The sequence below is a fragment of the Orycteropus afer genome, unplaced genomic scaffold, assembly GCF_000298275.1.
Source record: "Orycteropus afer afer isolate SDZICR_OR568_19922 unplaced genomic scaffold, OryAfe1.0 scaffold00041, whole genome shotgun sequence".
Lineage (NCBI taxonomy): Eukaryota > Metazoa > Chordata > Mammalia > Tubulidentata > Orycteropodidae > Orycteropus > Orycteropus afer.
In genome coordinates this window covers 6,983,387-7,004,490 of record NW_006921628.1, presented here as the reverse complement: position 1 = coordinate 7,004,490, position 21,104 = coordinate 6,983,387, and the positions used below count along the sequence as shown (strand labels likewise).

The following is a 21,104-nucleotide window of genomic DNA, read 5'->3' as shown; positions in this document are numbered from 1 at the left end:
GCCTTCACTGACAACTCAGTACTGTATATGCAAAAGGGTTCATATTTGTTGTCTGTACTTCCCATGTACCTCTCTATGTCTTTCTCATCCTCAAGCCTAGACTGTTAAAGAAGCCTGACTTCATCATCTTTGCTGTTTCTCTCACCTCTGTCCACATCTAGTCATTTCCAATTCTTCCTGATTTGTTTGTATTAAGTATCCCACAGCTGTTCCCTCTTTGCCATTCCTACTGCCAATGCCACCACCCATAACAGACTTTTCATTTCCATACAACAGTGCATACACATTGTTTCATGACACTGACTGCAAACCCCATAATGTAACAGCTCTGTTCCCACTTTTTCCCACTGTTTACCTTTTCCCCATGTCCTACTTTCCTATGCACTCCTGCCCTCTAAGCTATCTCTCTGTGCAAATACTGCCCTTCTGATCTCCCATGACTGACTGTTCTAAAGAGTATACCTACCTGGTGTAAATGTTCACCTTATACACTTGTCTACTGTTAGACTGAGTTCAATTCCAGGCCTGAAGGCTGACTAGGGGCTATATAGTCTTGGGGGTTCTACCAATCTCTATCAGACTAATAGAGCTCTGGTGGTGTAATGCATAAGGCATCTGACTGCTAACCAGAAGGCTGGTGGTTCAAACCTACCAGCCACTCCAAAGGAAGATTGGGCAAGCTACTTCCATAAAGATTTATCACCTCAGAAACCCAAAGGGGTCACTATGAGTTGGAATCAAGTCGATGGCAGTGAGTTTGGTTTTTTTGGGGGTACAGGGTATTAGACCAGTAAGCCTGGTCTTTTTTATGATTTGGAGTTTTGTTCCCCATTTCTCACCCACTCTATCCAGGATCTCCTATTTTAATTCCTTTCCGAGTGGTTGACAGTGGTAGCCCAGCACCAGCTAGTTCTTCTGGTCTCAGGGTCATGCAGGCTGAGGTTTGCATGGTCCACTAGTCCCTTGGAGCAACTGTTTCCATATATCTTTGGGTTTTTTCATTCTTTTTTCTCCAGAGGAGGAAATACCAATTGTTGTCTTAGATGGCCACTTGTGAGCTTTTAAGATCCCATTTGCTATTCACCGAAGTAGGATGCAGAACAATGTTTTTGTGTAGTACATCATGCCAGTTGAGTTTGATGTTCCCCGCGACCATGATCCCAAGCTCACAGGCCCAGCACCTTGTTCCCTCAGGGTGGCCGGCTGTGGCTAAGAAGTTATCGTAACTTTACCCTATTAGCCCTATTATATACATGGAGATTCTTATGTTGTTGTTGTTGTTATGTGCTGTCGAGTCAGCCCTGACTCATAGCGACCCCTTCTTGGGTTTCCGAGGCAATATCACTATGGAAGTAGGATTGCCCAACCTTCCTTCCGAGGAGTGGCTGGTGGGTTTGAACCGCCAGCCATCTGGTTAGCAGGCAAGTGTCTTAGCCACTATGCTACCAGAGCTCCTGGAGATTCTTATAGCACATACAAATACACATGTAAAAATATCGTCTGCCAAACTTATATATCATCTCGCTGGTAATGAACAAAGAAAGTTTCTTTCCATATATAAACCTTTCCTTGACTTTTTACAACAGTGGACTAATACAATATTTGTCCTTCTTAGACTGACTTGGGAGCTCTGGTGGTGGTGTGCCTAAGGCATTTGACTGCTAACCAGAGGCTGGTGGTTCAAACCCACCAGCCACTCCTTGGAAGGGAGGTTGGGCAATCTACTTCCGTAGTGATGCTGCCTTGGAAACCCAAGGAGGGGTTGCTATGAATCAGATCTGACTCGACTGCAGTGTGTTGCACTGCAGCACAGACTGACTTATTTCACTTAGCATAATGGGCCATGGGTATGTTCCCTTTACTGAGACATACCTAATTCTGTAACCTCTCTACCTACGTATCCACCTACAGATTGATGTTTGTTATTACTGATAATGCAATATTGTGTATGTAGAAGTATTTGACTATGTTGTCTATACCTCTTGTGCACCTCTCTGTGTCTTCCTTTTCCTTAGTGTTAACTGTGTTGGTCACTGGCTTTTGTTATATTGCCTTTCCCTTCACTGAAATCAATACTTGTCTCTTAGCTATCTAGCAAGTTTCCCTCCCCTCTCCTGCCATCCCCCCCAGCAACCAACAAAGAAAGTTTCCTTCCATAAATAAACTTTTCCTTGACTTTTTATAATAGTGGGAGCTCTGGTAGCATAGTGCCTAAGGCACCTGACTGCTAACCAGAAGGCTGCGGTTCAAACCCACAAGCCACTCCTCGGAAGGAAGGTTGGGCAATCTACTTCTGTAGTGATACTGCCTCGGAAACCCAAGGAGGGGTTGCTATGAGTTGGATCCGACTTGACGGCACATAACAACAACAATATAGTATTTGTCTTTCTGTGATTGACTTATCTCACTCGGCATAATGTCCTAAGTTCACCCATGTTATGAGGTCTTTCATGGATTCTACATGATTCTTTAGAGTTGCATGGTATTCCATTGTGTGTAAGTACCACAGTTTGGTTATCCATTCCTCCACTGATGGGCACTTAAGCTTGTCTCCATCTCTTTGCTACTGTAGTGCTTCTTTAGGATATGTACCTAGTAATGGGATTGCAGGATCAAATGGTATTTCTATTTCCAGCTTTTTAAGGAAATGCCATACCATTTTCCACAGTGGTTGTATCATTTTACAGTCCCACCAGCAGTGTACCATAACCAACCCTTACCATCTCATGGATCACCTACCCAATATATTTTCCAGATTTTTCTCTGAAATTTTTCTACCTTAAAATTATCCTGTTGGATAGTGGTGACAGTTATACAATATGGTGGATGTAATTCATGTCACTGAATCGTACACTTAAAAATGGTTAAAATGGCAAATATTTTCTTATTACATATTTCACTATGATTAAAAAAAGCATCAAAGCTCCCCCCCAAAAAAAAACTATCCTATTGAGGGACAATGACTTGACACTCCTGGCAACATTTGAAAAAAATAACAAACACTACATATATCTTTCTCACTCTCCTCTAGGCTATGGACTCAAAAAGACAATACGGCTTTCAACGATGGCAGTTAAGTCTCTGTAGTCTCTCTAAAGCCTACTACCCTAGAGATAACCCTCCCTGGAGTATGAAAGCTCTGGTATGTTTGTTAAACAACCAGTCATACTACATGCCATTGTAATTACAATGCAAATAACATATCAAAAGGCTATGCTGTGCTGTGAATCATCTGGTTATGAAGTAGGTGAGCAACTAACAGCGGGTCATCATTTGGAAATTCAAAATTTGGAAGTCACAGTGTTGAATTAAAGAAATCCTATAAACAGCACAGAAGAAGAAGATGCAGACTTCAGGGCTGCCTACCTTTTCGATTTGCTTTTGTTTACTGAGTTCTTTCTGTTGCTTCTCTTTTACTCTCTCTATTTCTTTTTGCTTCTCTGATGCCCTACGATTCTGAATAATAAATGAATAAAACCAATGAATTAGATATGAAATAACTTTAAATTTTAGAAATTTCAATTAATATTATCTTTGTAACCTTTTTCAAGTATGTTTTGCATTTATATATGACAAAGCACACCAAAAATCTATATTCTATCATAGCCATTTATCCAAATTCTAAACTCTTTAACTACAATAGTATCCACTGTACTTAAAGGAGAATCATTTTATTTACTTGCTAATAGGACAGATCTTATATTATATATATGACTTTAGTTAACATTCTTGGATAATTAGGGATCTTAAATTCTTACCAGTTCAGCATGTAAGGCTATCTGTTTTGCCAGTCCAACAGAATCACAAATCTAAAAGGAGAAAAAGTTGGAAAAACTCAGGCATTTCTCACATCAAGGTAATAACTTCAAGTATCCAAACAACTGATGTAAATAGTTTTATAATTTAGCATAATATACTGCCTCAAAAAGGTTGATTCACCCAAAGCCAAGTCTTTGTGTGAGCTCTCACCTCCTTCATGTGCCCCACTTCTTGTTACTTCAAGTACATTACTGCAAAGAATGAAGCAAAGCAGCCACTGATGCTGCCCTAAGCTGATCACATGTGAAAATTACTGATTCCACCAGCCATCAATGGCCAGGAAAATGAGAGCTCTGGAGTCACAACATCCAACCTGTCAGCTTGGCTCTCTTCAAAGGAACATGCTTGGGTGAAGCAGCTTAGTTGGACCAGGCTGAGATTTTTTCCAGAAATCTTAGTAAAACTGTGACTGTGAACTCTATTTCACAACAGAAATGTATTTTGAAAAGCTATGTACCTTTTCCCCCTCATTGTTTGACTCAAATATATAGCAGACTGATGACAAGTTACTCTCACTTCTCCCTCCTGATGTCCGAAGCACAAATCCAAAAAGCCGCTTATTTTCCTGGTGTGTAGCATACAAAACTACACTGGGTAATGGAAACTGCCACAGAAGACATCAGAAGCAAACATGAGATTTTTCAAATCATTATAGCAGCACTCTTAAATAGAACATTAACACCATTTTTTTCTTAACAGATTGGCAATCTAAGAACAAATAATGTAGCAGAACAAGAGGTTATTGAATACAGAATTTGTTTTATTGGCCATTAACACATCTTGGAAAGTGAAATTCAACCAAAAGTAGATTGCCCAGTCTTCCTTCTGAGGAGTGAGTGACTGGTGGGTTAGAACTGCCAGCCTTCTGGTTAGCAGTCAAATGCTTTACATGCTACGCCACCAGAGCTTCCAAAATGTTTTATATTATTAAATGACTAAACAGGAACACACTCCCAGCTATTTCAAAATAGATGATTATAAAATAAATGCAATGCTGTTACTTTCTTTGTTGTATGACATATGCTCCCTAACCAAACCAAATCAAACTAAACCCTTGCTATTGAGTTGATTTCAACTCATGGCAACCCCTTATGTTACAGAGTCGGACTGGTCCACAGGGTTTTCTTGGCTGTAATCTGTATGGAAGCAGATTACCAGGCCTTTCTTCCACAGTGCTGCTGGGTTATGTCTGAACCATCAACATTTAGATTAGCAGTCAAGCACAAACCGTATGTGCCAGCCAGAAATCTATGTGCTCCCTAAATAAGGGATAAACAGATATCATTGATTCTTTAAGTTATATGGAATGTTCAATAATAACCGTAAGGAGAGATGGCCATAGACATAACTATAACATGACTAAAAGACCAATTATAATTGATACTACCATATATTTGAATATATAGGGCCAAGATAATGTATATAGACGTATATGCACAAAGATAAAGCTATAAACATATAGAACTCACCGTGAGTCTTGTAACTTGTGTCTGTGGATCAATTAACCTATATTAAAACAAATTTTAATTAAACCAAGATTATGTAGACCTTTTTTCTCTGACAGTTTTTTTGAGGGAAGGGTTACTACTTACTTTAAACAGTCACAAGTGACTAATAAATGTGATTCTGTCATACGGAAGATGTTATGGATGGCCCGGGCAGCTAAGATCTGGCGCATTGTTTCATAAACAACATCTGGATTGTCATCTGATTTCACCTCCATAGAACCAAGGAATCGGACAATAAATAACTGATGAAGAATAGAATCTGTAACAGAACAAGGCAAATTAGTATTTTTAAATCCCACTTTTTTTCCTACAAAATAAAATACACTGCTTCCTTTTAGATTTGCCAGTGAAAAATTCAACCTAGCAGAGCTATTTAGAAATAACTCCTAACTCCAGTGTTCAAGTTATAGGAAAGTGAAGGTCTCAAACTCAAATAACAAAATGTTATTTTTCAACAACTGGTAGTTCTGTATAAAAGAAATTTCATATATAATTTTATAACTTTCTTTAACTTTGAAATTGTGTCAAGATAAATGGCTACTAGAAGAAAAGTTATGCTCCAATACTAGAAGTGAAACATCAGCTATTAAAAAAGTCTTAAAAATATCTTATGCATAGGAAAACTTGCCTATTAAGTCAAAAGTGTGATATTCTATAATTTTGTGTGAATAACACTATCTTAACTAGATAAAGTTCTGTTGCTTAAAATGCATTATGAGTAGAAAATTTGGAAGATAACATTAAAGCGGAGTATTCTCAGTGCCCAAGGCATTTGACGGGAGCTCTGGTGGCATAGTGCCTAAGGCACTTGACTGCTAACCAGGAGGCTGATGGTTCAAACCCACCAGCCACTCCTCAGAAGGAAGGTTAGGCAATCTCCTTCCATAGTGATACTGCCTTAGAAACCCAAGGAGGGGTCACTATGAGTCGGGACCAACTCGACAGACATAACAAAGCATTTGACTGCTAACCAGAAGGTTGGCAGTTCAAACCCACCAACCACTCCATGGAAAGAAGACCGGGCAATCTACTTCCATAAAGATTTACCACCTCAGTTACCCAAAGCAGGTCACTGTGAGTTGGATCCGACTCAACAGCAGTGTTTTTTTTTTTAAATTGTAGCAAAACAATTATAAATGACAAATTCTTCACACAGTTTACTGTTGAGAAGAATTTCTAAAATATAATAATACCTCACATCTATTTTTACCTTCAGTTTCAGATTTTGTAGTACCTCCTTCAGATTCTCCAAATGGATTTGTACGTCTAAGAAGTTTGGGGGGAGAAAAATGTGAACCAATTGTCAGTTACCAAGAGCAACATGGAAGACATTTCAATCTTATTAAAACCAGAGTTAAAAATCAAAGAGTCACAAATGCATACATTTTAAAAAGAAAAGCTCTATAAAATGTGCCATCCTATTAAGGAACATTACTGATGACCAAATTATTGTGACAAAGGCCCCTGCCTTCACACAGTAACTGAGCTCACAGGTTGAACCCAATATTGCTGCATTTCAGAAAACATGGACAGACGAGAAGTTTAAACACACACACACAAATGAGTATCATAATAAACCCTGTTACAAAAGTTCATGAATTTAAGTAAGTAAGCACAGAGGAAGTATCTGTTGAGTTTCAGTGTTACCTGACTGAAAAAAAATTCAGGCATTTAGTGAGATTGCCAAAACCTCTTTTTAGGTTCTCTAAGAACATGGAGCAAGTTAACTCTAAGGATTTGAACACTGTATAGTTTTAGATCCAAATTTATCAATGTATAAGTAACAGAATGGAAGGAAGAAAAATGAATTGGAGATGGAAGATACCTCCCTCTTTAGTGTGTTTGGCACTTGGCACATCCACAAGGAAAGATCAAAGTACAACTCAGGTTTTAGAAGCAGAGAGCTAAGTAGTTCTAAAATAACACTGGCACTAAGATAGCATGAAACTGATCTCCTTAATTACTGTTTCACCTATATCAAATGCTAAATATGCTTCTGTGATGAAATGTAAATTACTTATTCTTGGTCACAGCCACGTATATCCAAATTAATGTCTATTATCAACTTATTAGGCATTAAACCCAATCAATGTATGATTTGTCTTAAGTCACATTTCCTTCATCCAAAGGCAAAGAAATTAATTTTAACTGCTTTGATAAGGATATTTCTCATTACATAAACAAAAGAAAAACCAAAAAAATCAAACTCACTGCCGTCGAGTTAGATCTGACTCATAGCGACTGCTCCTTGGGTTTCCGAGGTGGTATCACTACAGAAGTAGATTGCCCCATCTTCCTTCCAAGGAGTGGCTGGTGGGTTTGAACCGCCAACCTTCTGGTTAGCAGTCAAATGCCTTAGGCACTACGCCACCAGAGCTCCCATAAACAAAAAATGATTTATTAATAATTCATAGTAGTGATACTGGTTTAGTACCTCCCTGGAGATTTCTTATTCTGCTACAAAATAGTATTTTCTGATAAACCTATAGCACATGTTTCACCCCCACACGTTTTAAAATATTGTCACAACCTAAAGACAAGACTATCAACTTTCTTAGGAAATTTTAAGAGCAAATACACAAGCAGTAGATGTGAAAAGGAATTAAGAATTAAAATATTTTTAAAACTAAATTATCTAAAGGCTGGATGAACCCCTGAAACTACTACCCTGAAATAATCTTTAAATCTTAAATCAAAAATATCCCCTGAAGTCATCTTCAAACCAAGCAATAACTTAGCTTAACTAGTAAAGAGTATCTGCCTTAAGCATTGTGCTCTTTTGCATCAATCTGTATGGGATCAAACTCACAAGAACAACTCAGAAGATGAGGTAGGAAAAGTGAAGGAGTGCTGACTTTATGTTAATGGGGAGGAACAACTCAGAAAAGGAGGGTGAGATGGTTACACAACCTGAAGAATGTAATCAGTTTCAGGGAACTGTACATGTAGATATGGTTGAATTGGTGCATGTTCTGCTGTGCATATTCTCCAAACAGCAACCAAAAAAAAAAAAGTATTAAAAAAAAAAAAAGGACAATTTTTATACTACATGCGAAACTACAGCTTTTTCCCCTCCTGAAGGTTATGTGCCCATAAAATAAAATATTAAAAAAATAAATTATCTTAATTCACTTACTGAGGTAGTAGACAGACACGAAGAAAACCTGCCATATTTCTTTAACATTATCGTAATTACGTTAACCAAATACCCACTGCCATGGAGTCGATCCCAACTCACATCAACCCCCTTCTGGGTTTCCGAGGCAGAAAATCCTTTCGGAAGTAAACTGCCCAGTCTTGCTTCCATGGATTGGCTAGTGGGTTTGAACCACTAACCTTCTGGTTAGCAATCAGATGCCTTAGGCACTGTGCTACCAGAGCTCCTTAAAGAAAATACAACGCAGCTGACGTGAGAAATGACTTGCAAGTGTAGAAATGCAATCAAATACCTTACAGACCAGAGAACAATGTTACTGCGATGCTATCACCCACCTGCCTCCCTGGCCAGAGGCTTTTGCTTGGCCGGGCTGATCTTCACACACAGGAGAAATGATGTCAAATTGTATTGGTGTGTCTGGGGCAACAAGGGAATCTAAAGAGAGGGCAGCCAAATTTGTTCCCTCAGAACCTAAAGATCCCGAACTGCTGGTTCGAACTGCTGCAGGCCGAGATTGTCTAAGCACAGAAGAAAATGAGAAGGCATTGCATTTAGTTTCCTCTTGTGGAAAACAAATATTTAACCAATTATGAGAAAAGAAAACCTAATTTTATAAGAAGTCAGTTTTAACAAATTTCAATAAAAGCACAATCCTAATTCATAGCTACTTATTTAACTACAGACTTCTTTGTTTCCATTTTTTTTTTTTAATTTTATTTTGATTTGGGTGAAGATTTACAGAGTACATTCACTTTTCATACAGCAGTTCACATATACTTTGTCTCATGTCATTGACCAAAATTTACAATGCAACAGCTCCCCTCCCACTTCCTCCCCATAGTTACCTCTTCCCAGTGTCCATCCCTCCATACTCTTCTGCGCCCTGAGCTGTCTCCCTGTGCATAAGCAGCCCTTCCTTCTCCCATGATTGTTCTCTCCATGGTATGTGTCTACTTGAGGTAAATGTTTAACTCACTTGCCTGTTCTTTGTTTGGCTGGAAACCACAGGTGTGGGTTCAATCCCAGACCTGAAGGGCAGCTAGGGGTCATAGTCTCAGTGGTTTCACCAGGCTTTACTGGACCAGCAAACCTGGTCCCCACCTTCTTCTTTTTTTTTTTTTTTTGCCTCCAAATGATTTTGAGTTTTGTTCCACATTGTTCTCCCTCTCTATGCAGGATCTTGTACATCCCTTCCAAGTGGATGACAGTGGTAGCCGGGCACCATCTAGTTCTTCTGGTCTCATAGTTGTATAGGTTGCAGATCAGATGGTGTACCAGTCGCTAGGACTGATTGTTTCCATTCATTTGGTTTTCTTCTTTCTTCTTGACGAGGAGACACCCATTGTTGCATCTAGATGGCAGCTTGCTAGCTTTTAAGATCCCAGTCGCTACTCGCCAAAGTAGGAGGTGGAACAATGTTTTGTATAGTATGTTATGCCAATTGAGCTTGATGTCCCCTGCGACTATGGTCCCAAGCCCACAGGATCGACTACTCGGTCCCTCTGGGTAGCTGGCTGTGACCAAGCAATGACCACAACCTTGCCCCTTGTCAGCTCTACTATACACCTGGGAATTCTGATCACTTACATAAACTTATAGGACCATTGTCTGCCAACCCTATATATGCTCTTGGATACCCTCCCCATTTAGACATACCTAATTGTTTAGCCTGTCCACCTATCTATCCGTCCATATATCCCTGTTTGCCTTCACTGACAACTCAGTACTGTATATGCAAAAGGGTTCATATTTGTTGTCTGTACTTCCCATGTACCTCTCTATGTCTTTCTCATCCTCAATGGTGCCATATTGGTCACTCCCATTTGGTACATTGCCGTTCTCTTCACCCAAATCAGTATTTATCACTATCTATCTAACAGCGTTCCCTTCCCTCCCCTCCCACCCCTGGTAACCAACAAAGAAAATTTCCTCCAATAGATAAACCTTTCCTTAAGTTTTACAGTAACGGACTTATATAATATTTGTCCTTTTGTGACTGACTTATTTCACTCAGCATAATGTCCTCCAAGTTCATCCATGTTATGCGGTGTTTTGCAGATTCTACATTATTCTTTAGCGTTGCATAGTATTCCATTGTGTGAATGTACCAAAGTTTGGTTATCCATTCCTCAGGTGATGGACATCTAGGTTGTTTCCAAGTTTTGGCTATTGTAAATAGTGCTGCGATGAACATCAACGTGCAAGTATCTGTTCTTGTCATGGCTCTCACTTCTCTAGGGTATATACCTAGTAATGGGATGGCTGGGTCAAATGGTATTTGTATTTCCAACTTTTGAAGGAATCGCCATACTGCTTTCCACAATGGTTGTACCATTTTACAGTCCCACCAGCAGTGTATGAGAGTCCCAATCTCTCCACAACCTCGCCAGCATTTGTTATTTTCTGTCTTGTTGAACTTAGCTACTAGTGCTGGAGTGTTTCCAATTATTAAATATAAAAACATGAATTACCTAATCTAGAGATTCACTGGAAACACTAGGGAAATCTGCAATCATCATTCACCAGCTTTAGCAAGCTTGGAAATTTACCTATTTAAAGGTATGCTTTGTAGGTTGTTTGGGGAACTATTTATTACTAATCTAAGTAGTACTACAAAAAAGTGTTTGCTAACACTTTAAATAGCCCATAAAGATCTTTAAATAACCCTCACAGGCTGGTAACTCACCCTGCTGGCCGCAGGCTCTCGTGCCTCTGCTGGAAAGACGGAGAAGGGGTAACAGCTTCCAGAGCTGACTGATTGACTCGAGCAGCAATTTCCTGTTTCAATTTTTTTGTTTTCAAAAAAAAAAAGTACTAATATTAGTAAAGTAAGAAAACCAAAAGTCTGACTCTATTTGTCAAAATGCTTTTGAGTTATACATAAAATACAAATTGGAGCTATTACAGTAGTTCTACATTCTCTTAGTATTAAGACATGTAACTAACTTCACTAAACTTACGTTTGCTTTTCTTTCCTATCAAGGAAAAAAAAATCTGTTTTTTTTACTAATATACATAATAAAAAAATACTGGTTTTTGAAGTTTATAGCTATTAGATTTTTTGGATTGAGATTTGTTTACCACTATACTGCCAGCAGCCAGCACAGGGCTTGAGAGGGTAGGTACTCAGTATGTTTGTCAAATTAAAAAATTTAGAAGGAGTAGGGACATTCACAAAACATGAGTTAGTATTATAACTATGACGCTGAGGTTTTCATAATTTCCAGAATACATTTATGCTCAGAAATTTCATGTATTTATAAGGCCAACATGAGTATTTTCAGGCCAAAATTTAAAAGAAACCTTTCCATAAGAAAGATTTTTAGTCTTACGGTTTTATTTAAGGCACTGCCTAAATAAATACTATTTAAATTTAAAAAAGTAACATATTTTTGCATATATATGTCTCAGTAAGCAAAAATAGCAATACAGTATAAAGTGGACCAAAATTTCTTCTCTCATTAATACCTATAAAATAATTCTACATAATCTGAAAAACACTGACAAAAAAACTAGAAATACTGATAATATTAAAAAAAAAAAGTCTGAATGATTCAAATCCAAATACCATATTCTCTAGACATTAAAATAAGTCATCTAATTTGCATTTTATTTTTAAATGTTTTTAGGAAAAGCTAGATTGGCAGGAGATCAAGTGACAAAAAACAAAAGGCTTATCTACAGTTGGCAATGATTTTCTATAATTACACTCCTAAGATTATCATAAAACTAAGAGAAATTACTAATATTTTAGAAGTCATATGTTTTTGTGTCTTTGTTTGAAAACTTCCTCCTGGACATCCAAATTGTGTGTCTTGGCTGGCACCTAATAATCACGTGATAAAAAAAAAGACTGTATTCCAACCTGTTCTTCCCTTCACTCAGGCTTACAATTTGGGCATCATCTTCAGCATCTGTCTCCTTCATCAGTCACTAACTGTCCAGTCAATTTCTTTTTACCTATTTCTCTGATTCATTTTTCTTCTCTCTTCCTCTGCCTGGTTATTATCCCATTCAGACCCTCAGTTCATGCTTGAACTAATGGCCTCCCCTATGAGTCCCCAGACCTTTCCCTCTAATCCACCCTTACAGGAACAGTAGCTTAAGACTTAGAAGGGTTAGGGTTTCCAAAAAAATCAGCCCTGCTTTGCCTCAGCTGAAATCTTCAGCCCCGACCCAGCCCTGGAACGCACCCAGAGTTCTTAGCACAACTAAGCAAGCCTACCATGACTAGCAGAGAACAGACAGGTCCTGCCCCAGGGCCAAGGCTTTGCCCAATCCTACTGCAGTGTGGACCCACCTGACTCCTTCCCGAGTCCTTCAACAGTTCTGTTTCATCAGATTCTGCAGGCATGTACTGCACCTATGACTATGTCCACACTCCTGGATTCATCTGGTTTAATACCCTTGCTACTCAAAGTATAATCTGGCAAAACTAGGAGTTCAAGCTATCTCATCCCATACCCACCAAGTCAGAACATGCATTCTAACAATATCCCCCAGCTGATTTGTATGCACATTTCACTTTGCTCTTATTCTCCAACAATAACTTTCATCCCCAATTACACTACAATTTTCATATACATCCTAATTCTGTCTTTGTGTTTTTGTTTTTATGCTCTCATCTGCAACACCCTCTCTTTTCCTCAAAACACAGACAAATCTTACCCAGTCAGGTTTCCACCATCCCCACAGAGCTTTCTCTAATGTTCACAATGATCTTAACATCCTCTAAATGTAAGCTTTTAGTCACTACCGTTCACTTTCAATTAGACAATGCTTCATGTGACATGCCTAAAAAGTTTTAGTTGTGCTTCCCCATACAGCCACACTCCTGGAAGGCAGATGCCATGGCTTATTTATTTATTTATTTTTGTATCCTCATTCTTTGTGGTGCTCAACAGAGTGCTAAATACAGACCTGATACCCAGTAAATATTTGCTGATTGACTAATTTCAGTACTTTCTGAAATAATATCTTGTTCTAGGAAGATCAGCCACTCATTACATATATGATACATTAAAGCTACCAATTCAATATCAAAACATTACAGACCTTGAGAAATTATGACAATTAATAAAAGCCATGTAAACCATAAAATTACTCCAATGTGCTAGATCTGGATACCATAAAATAATTACCTCTGGATTTTCACTTAAATATATTTGCTTAGATATGTTGTTTATTGTACAGATCCACTGTAAGAGGAAAAAAAATAGAAAAATGTGAATAATATATTTTTTTTTACCTTCAAAGCTTCTTTTCTAAAAGACAATGTTCAATATTCACATGAAATAAACGTTTCAGTAGAAATAACACAGGCTCTTCCTTATAAGGAAAACACCTTCATATAAACATATGCACTTACATATGTGTAGTATTTAAGGGTATAATATTGAGCAGATTTATTAATTTTTTAAGAATTTATTTTACACAAGGAAATAAAAAACATAGAATAATGTTCAATTGTAATTTAATAATCTGTACTTATCTTTCCCATCAAACAACACAGTCTAGAGTCATATCCTAATAAAAATCAGTACAAAGAGCTAAATACAGTCCAAGTGAATATATACTTCCCTTCTCTCAAGTTTATACATAATTAACATAGAAACTCTTTCTCTACATCTTTTGCTTCACTCTATCAATGCATGACAGGTCTCACTAAACTTAATTATTGTGTTTGGTAAACCCTGATGAAAGCAGACAATTATGCTTCTTTAGACACTAAAAGCAAGTTTTAATACCATCTCTTTTCCACAAGAAATAAATAAAGGTAGAACTCTACATAATTTCTAAACTTGTCTTTTACCAAAACAATTATAATGTCAGATAAATTGGGTCAAAAACCAAACTGTGGTGTATTTTTATGGAAGAATATTTCTCAAGATAGTTTTGCAGTATTAAGTTCTTGGTAGTATCTTACCTTCCATATTTGGTGGATCAGAAGTAAAAATGGAGCCAAAAATAAAAGGATTGTGAGGAAGAACAGAGACTCCCAAATTTTTGTTTTTCTGTCTTTCATTTCCCCAAGGTTTTGTGCTTCAATTGCTTCCTGCCATGCTACATCGGCTGCCACTATGCTTTTACTTTAGCAAATACTGTCTCGGAGGGTTAGTGAGAGAAGGGAATAAATTAAGCTGTCGCCTCATGATGTTAACAGCCTGCCAGAAAGCACCAGTCACAAGGTCATTTCTGAGTATTAGCCCTTAAGAGAGATGATTTCTAAGTTCCCTCCAGCTGTAAAATTCTGAGAAACTTGAGACCTTTGTCTTGACTAGAATTTTCCAAATTTTCTATAATGAACACATTAATATATATTTTATAATAAAAAGATATATTTTCTTCATGCTGAAGAAATTAGCTATGTAAAATTTTACCTCTTCATGATCCTTTTTACTCTCTGCTTGCAAAATTGAAGATCTGAAAAGAAAAAAGAGAAGAAGTCTGACCCTCCGCTTTTTTATAAAATACTTTCAATATGATCTAAAAGAACTTTTTATCTCTATGTGGTTGCTAAGTGCCATAAAGTTATTTTGATTTATGGTGACACTCTGTGACAGAGTAGAATTTGCAGTGGCATAGTGCCTAAGGCATCTGACTGCTAACCAGAAGGCTGGCGGTTCAAACCCACCAGCCACCCCTCAAAAGGAAGACTGGTCAATCTACTTTCGTAGTGATACTGCCTCAGAAACCCAAGGAGCGGTCGCTAGGAGTCAGATCCGACTTGAAGGCAGTGAGTTTGATTTTTTTTTGGAACTCATTTGCAAGCTAACCAAAAGGTAGGCAGTCCAAACCCACCAGCCATTCAGTGGGAGAAAGATGAGACAGTCTGTTTCCATAAAGATTTACAGCCTTGGAAACCCTATGGGGACTGCTATGTGTCAAAATCAACTTGATGGCATTGGGTTTTGGTTTTTTTGTGAAAAAAAAAAATCAGTATTTCAGGAAAAGAAGACTGCCTCAGGCATCAGGACTCAGATTCTAACTCTGACTTTGACTATCTCTGCCAAGGTATATTAGAAAGGAAATAAATGCTGGTTCTCAAAAGGCAGGCTATGACAAAGGTACACGTCAACTAAGGTATTTCAACTTTCTGACCTTATGATACTTATTTCAAATTTAAATCAGTGATCATAATAGAAAATATTACCTTTACTTATTGCTGATTTTTCCTCCTTTAACAAGGTTAAATCAAAATTTTCAATATAAGAATTACTGACACAAGTATATTTAGCTTTTCTCTAGAAATTAATATTTTAAAAGTTGGGGAAGAAGTAATTTTTACAAATTTGCATCACACATCAAGAATGTGAAGGGAGAAATCATATTAAACATTAGCATAAAACTAAATACACCAAGATAAAAGTACTTACTGTAATGTAATTCAATAATCAGGTAATTTTGGTGAATGAACACAGGAACTTCCAATAACTAACATTGTAGCTGACACAGAAATTGAGATTCAAGACATTTGGAGAAGGAATATAAAATTAAGCAACCAGTTTGAAAAAAGACATTGAGCTATAGTAAAAAAATAAAAAATAAATTAAAAAAAAAAAACCACTGCCATCGAGTCAATTCTGACTCATAGCGACCCCTATTGGGTTTCCAAGGCAATAAATCTTTATGGAAGTAGATTGTCCAGTCTTTCTTCTGTGGAGTGGCTGCTGAGTCTGAACTGCCAACCTTTTGGTTTGCTGTCAAATACCTCAGGCACTGCACCACCAGTGCTCCTTAACATCTCACATAATGTACATAAACATAGGAAAACAATGACTTCAGAGAACCAGAGTGCTCTTAATAAAGGTCCAAGGCAATATTTTAATTAAGTGGAAAAAAACTGTAGTTAACTAAAACATTAGGAAAATATTTCAATTATGATGTATATCTTTATATGGATTATAATGTAGCCATATGAAATGTTTTTAATAAGTAGATATAGCTCCAAATTATATAAACAATAGTTCTTCAACTATTTAAAAAATGTACTTAGGATAAAAATTGGAAGGCATTAAACCGAGACGTTAACAACCACTGCTTCTGGTTGGTGAAATTACAGCTTTTATTCTTACTCCTATCTTATTTATGCTTTAAAAAAAAAAGTATTCTAGAGGATTCTGGGAAGATGGTGGTGTAAAGAAATCATGTCTCACAGTGAACAAAAATACCAATACAATGTCAAAAATTGACCAAAATTTCTTCTCTTATTTTTTTTGTTGTTGTTGTTAAATGCCTTAATATCCATAAAATGACTCTAGATAATTGGAAAACACTGACAAAAAATTAGAAATTCTGATCATTGATAAAAGAATACTTAAGTCTGAATTATTCAAATACAAATATTGTATTCTCTAGTCATTAAGTCATCTAATTTGCATTTTAATTTTTGTTTTTTCTTGCTCCAAAGTAACCTGATAGAAAGGAAAAGCTAGATTGGCAGATGAAGTAAAGATGGAGCTTGAAGACATTATGCTGAGCAAAAAAAGCCAATCACAAAAGGACAACTCTTGTATAACTTGAGTTATATAAAAAGATAAGAAAAGGCAAATATATAGAGACCAAAGTTCATTAGTGAGAAGGAACGGGGATGGGGTAGGGAGACTACAGTTAACAGTAATGGAAAATTACATTGATTAAGGGTAGGGATGCACTGCCTATCATTTTAACTGCTGTCAGTAAGTTGTATACCTGTAAAAAGTTACACTGGCAAAAATGTGATAGATATATTTACAACAATAACAGAAAAAAGAAGTGTAGCTGCTCAGGTTGCTTATGTTCACCACACACACACAGGATTTGATTCCTTGGTTTGGAGGTTTAGCATCTTAGTTTCACGGGTTAGTTATATACACACTAATAATATGTAGTGCTTCTGTTGTACATCCTAGTTCAGTGCATAGTACCTGGGTCTTCAAAGCTTGCAAGTGGCCTACAAGGCAAAACAATTGGTCTCTATTCACCTGGAGCAACAGAGGAAGGTCAAGAATAAGAGAAGGAAATTGATGTGTGGCTAACTGTCTCTATGAACAACTGCCTCCTGTGCCATGAGAACAGAAGTAGATGATGCCCAGCTACCATTACTGAACATTTCTATCAAAGATTCCACAGATGAATCCTGATCAAAAGTGGAAAAATACAGAACAGAATTTCATGTTCTCATGGACTCTAGACTTCCTGGAGCCATGGAAGGTAGATAAACACCTTAAACCATTGCCCTGACATATTCTTTACACCTTAAGCCAAAAACATCCCCTGAAGTCAGCTTAAAAATAAACAATAGATTAGCTTAACTAGTAAATAGAACATATGCCTTGAGTATGTGCTCTTTTAAGATCTATCAATATGGGATCAAATTGACAACAGCAATTCTAAAGATTAGATAGGAACCTTAGGGGGCACTAAGTTTATGTAAATATGGGAGGAACAACTTGGAAAAGGAGGGTGAGAACAGCTGGACCACGTGAAGAATGTAATCAACATTACTGAACATTCATGTAGGAAGTATTGAATCATTGTATGGTTTGCTATGTATGTTCTCACCAGCAACAAAATAAATAAAACTTAGGAAAAAAATTGTTTTCTAAATGCTACTTTATAGGTTTTAATTTAATACAAAAGTAACAGAAGTTTTTAAAATGGCACTATAAACATGAATTGGACTAAATAATGAATTTGATCAGAAATGTTTGATGAGTATTTGAAAATAACACTAGACACATTGCATATATTAGATTTCTACTCTTCAAAGTAGGGATTATGACTATCCCATCCTCCAGCCATTTTACATGTAGAGAAATAGAGTTCTAGTGGTAAAGTCACATATCGACAGACACACATTAAACAGCAGATCTGGTTGCAGGGTTGGGGCTCTTTCCACTAACCAGCGCCCATGTCATGCAGGATTTTCAGTGACATTCTCTTAACATGAAATCAAAGAAAGGTCTTACCATATGCAAGTTCAGGGACCTTGCTTTGTCAGCCTCAAAATATTAAGAAATCATTTACCCAAGTCAGAAAGGAAAATTCAACTCATTTCTACAAGAATAAAGAAGAAAAATTTTCTTCATATATAATGAGGCTAAAATGTCTATTACATTTGTAAAAGAAATTATCCTGCAATTTGATAGTTAAAAATATTACAGATTTTACTAATAGTAGAAAAAACTACTAACTTTTTTCCATCAAAAGAGGTGATCTGAAAACAGTATCGCCTGTCTTCACAGTCCACAGCCATCACTGAACAGTTGTCTATGTCCATGGCCAGGCCACCTGCTACATCCCCTCGGGCCTGAGTCATTAAGTTTCCACCCTGCGTGAAGTAAAACTGTCTGTCCCAGGTAGATGACACCAAGCCTGTTTTACTAAATGAAGAAAGCACATTTTCACTTTTTAATAACTACACATCTGGCATCTCCTCACCATCAGCCAGACAAAAAATAAGAGCACATCACAAAGCTTGGAAAAGGCATCAAGGTACCAGAAAGAATATATAATTGTCAGTTTTTCAGCCTCCAAAATAAATTCATATAGGTTGACTGACTCATATGTGTGTGTGTGTGTGTGTGTGTATATTTTTTCAAAACAAGGCTAGAAATTCTCAAACTGCAATGCAACTGTTATGATGTTCCATAGAATATAGGTTACAGTTCAATTTCCAAGGGAATATATTCAAAACCAAAGAATTTATTTTAAATTTAAAGTAAGTTATAGTTAACTTGCTTTATCACATCCTCAGGTAAAAACTAAAATTTTACTAGATCATATAATTACATATATTTTGATATATGATATAATATGATAAAATTTATCAAATATAAATGATATTTAGTAACATTTCCATCTTAATAACATATTTAAACAATTCTTTTATACTTCTAGAGCACTAGTGGTGTCGTGGTTAAAGCACTGGGCTGCTAACCAAAAGGTCAGTGGTTTGAACCCACCAGCCACTCAGAGGGAGAAGTATGAGGCAGTCTGCTTCCATAAAGATTTACAGCCTTGGAAACCCTATGGGGCAGTTCTACTCTTTCATAGGGACCTTGCTATGACTTGGAATTAACTCAACGGCAGTGGGTTTTTTATAATTCTGTTTTCAGTAAATATCTAAGCAGAATTTTACCTTTGAAAATATTCATGCACTTTACTTCACCTTTCAAAAAGTTCACATAAATATTAACATCACTAAAAAGGATCAACCTTTAGGAAAATCAAAACACTTTGGCAGGCAACATGAAGTACATATTACATTCATTTGGTATTACCATAGACTATATACAGTATATAAAAATTAACGATAGTTTTCTTACTTCCTAGCATTAAGGTATCCAGCCTTCCGGGTTAAATTTCGATTAACAGGGAATTTGCTGGGGTCTGGGTCAGGTATATATAACGGGTCACTGGCTACTTCCAAATCCTCTATTGTCTGCTGCATGGTCTCTACATCACTGTCCATTTCCCTGCGAACACTAATGCAGAAAACTGATTATTTACTACCAACAATAGGCAAGAACTCCTTACCAATCACTTTTATATGGATATCTCATTTATACATGTTTTTGTAAAAAGAGAAGTGGTGGTATAGGTGGGTAAAGAAAATGAATACATTTTAAAACAGCTTTGTATTTTATTTGCTACTGATTTTAAAAACAATACCAAATTCAAAAACTAATGCCCGAATGTCTAACTTGGGAGAATTTTCAAATTGATCTGTACTGTGCCTTTAAAACAATAATCATTCTGATCTCCCTCCAAACCTCAGACTAGCATATCATTACTCAGTCTTTTGAACTCAATTAGAACTGCTTTCTCTCTCATTTTAAGCTTTCATTGCATAGAAAGCAAGACGCATTTAGTAATCTCCTATCCATCACCCACTACTGAGAATTTGAAGATAAATTCACTTATGGATAATTGTTATTATATGTCTTTTATATTTAGACATAAAACCCAGTTTATGATCAATAAAATCAACATCAGAATCGACACTTGTGATATTCAGTGTTCGTGTTCTGTGGAAAAGATGATGAAAAAACAAGAAGCATCCATGGGCCATGAGAGAAATAAACTCATGGCAGGAAAAATACTCCCTCAGGAAATTAAATGGTAAACATTTTTAGATTACGGCACTTAGCTATTAAATTACCATTCACATAATTTAATTTTCAATTTTAAGAAAGAAATTGCTTACTTCTGTACACTTGTTCCAATATTAGTTAAAAATTCTTCCAGTTGTTCATTGAGATTTTCAGAACCCATCTTAAAGAAACTTATCTGGAGCCAGGGGGATGGGGGGTTCAACAAACACACACATACACACATAAAAATACTTAAAGTCAGTCATAGAAACAATCTCAAATTACATAGTTTTTAAAAAAAAAAGATTTTTATAAAAATAGGTTGCCATTTACAGTAACTTCTACTGGTCATGTTGTCCCTGAGGGAGCAAGATGTAATTTTCACTGTACAACTGTTTATATCTTTTGAACTGAATAAGTAATAAATGGTATATGCTAATTAATTTTTATTTATTTATTTATTTATTTTTAATTAGGATTTGGGTGAAGATTTACAGAGTAAATTCACTTTTCATACAGCAGTTCACATATACTTTGTCTCAT

General features: G+C 36.6%; 1 protein-coding gene across 1 annotated transcript in view; it reads right to left on the bottom strand.

Annotated features, from left to right (window-relative positions):
• APPL1 (adaptor protein, phosphotyrosine interacting with PH domain and leucine zipper 1) overlaps nucleotides 1–21,104 on the bottom strand; it is a 48,270-nt gene that overhangs the window by 1,541 nt on the left and 25,625 nt on the right. Inside the window, exons 9-21 of the mRNA XM_007937262.2 lie at nucleotides 20,675–20,757; nucleotides 19,794–19,952; nucleotides 18,660–18,848; nucleotides 14,865–14,907; nucleotides 13,626–13,682; nucleotides 11,171–11,262; nucleotides 8,820–9,002; nucleotides 6,538–6,593; nucleotides 5,412–5,586; nucleotides 5,289–5,325; nucleotides 4,277–4,423; nucleotides 3,759–3,809; nucleotides 3,367–3,456 (exon numbers count right to left, since the gene is read on the bottom strand). Of these exons, the coding sequence (XP_007935453.1) occupies nucleotides 3,367–3,456; nucleotides 3,759–3,809; nucleotides 4,277–4,423; nucleotides 5,289–5,325; nucleotides 5,412–5,586; nucleotides 6,538–6,593; nucleotides 8,820–9,002; nucleotides 11,171–11,262; nucleotides 13,626–13,682; nucleotides 14,865–14,907; nucleotides 18,660–18,848; nucleotides 19,794–19,952; nucleotides 20,675–20,757 (1,362 nt within the window). The remainder of the gene's footprint in view (nucleotides 1–3,366; nucleotides 3,457–3,758; nucleotides 3,810–4,276; nucleotides 4,424–5,288; nucleotides 5,326–5,411; nucleotides 5,587–6,537; nucleotides 6,594–8,819; nucleotides 9,003–11,170; nucleotides 11,263–13,625; nucleotides 13,683–14,864; nucleotides 14,908–18,659; nucleotides 18,849–19,793; nucleotides 19,953–20,674; nucleotides 20,758–21,104) is intronic.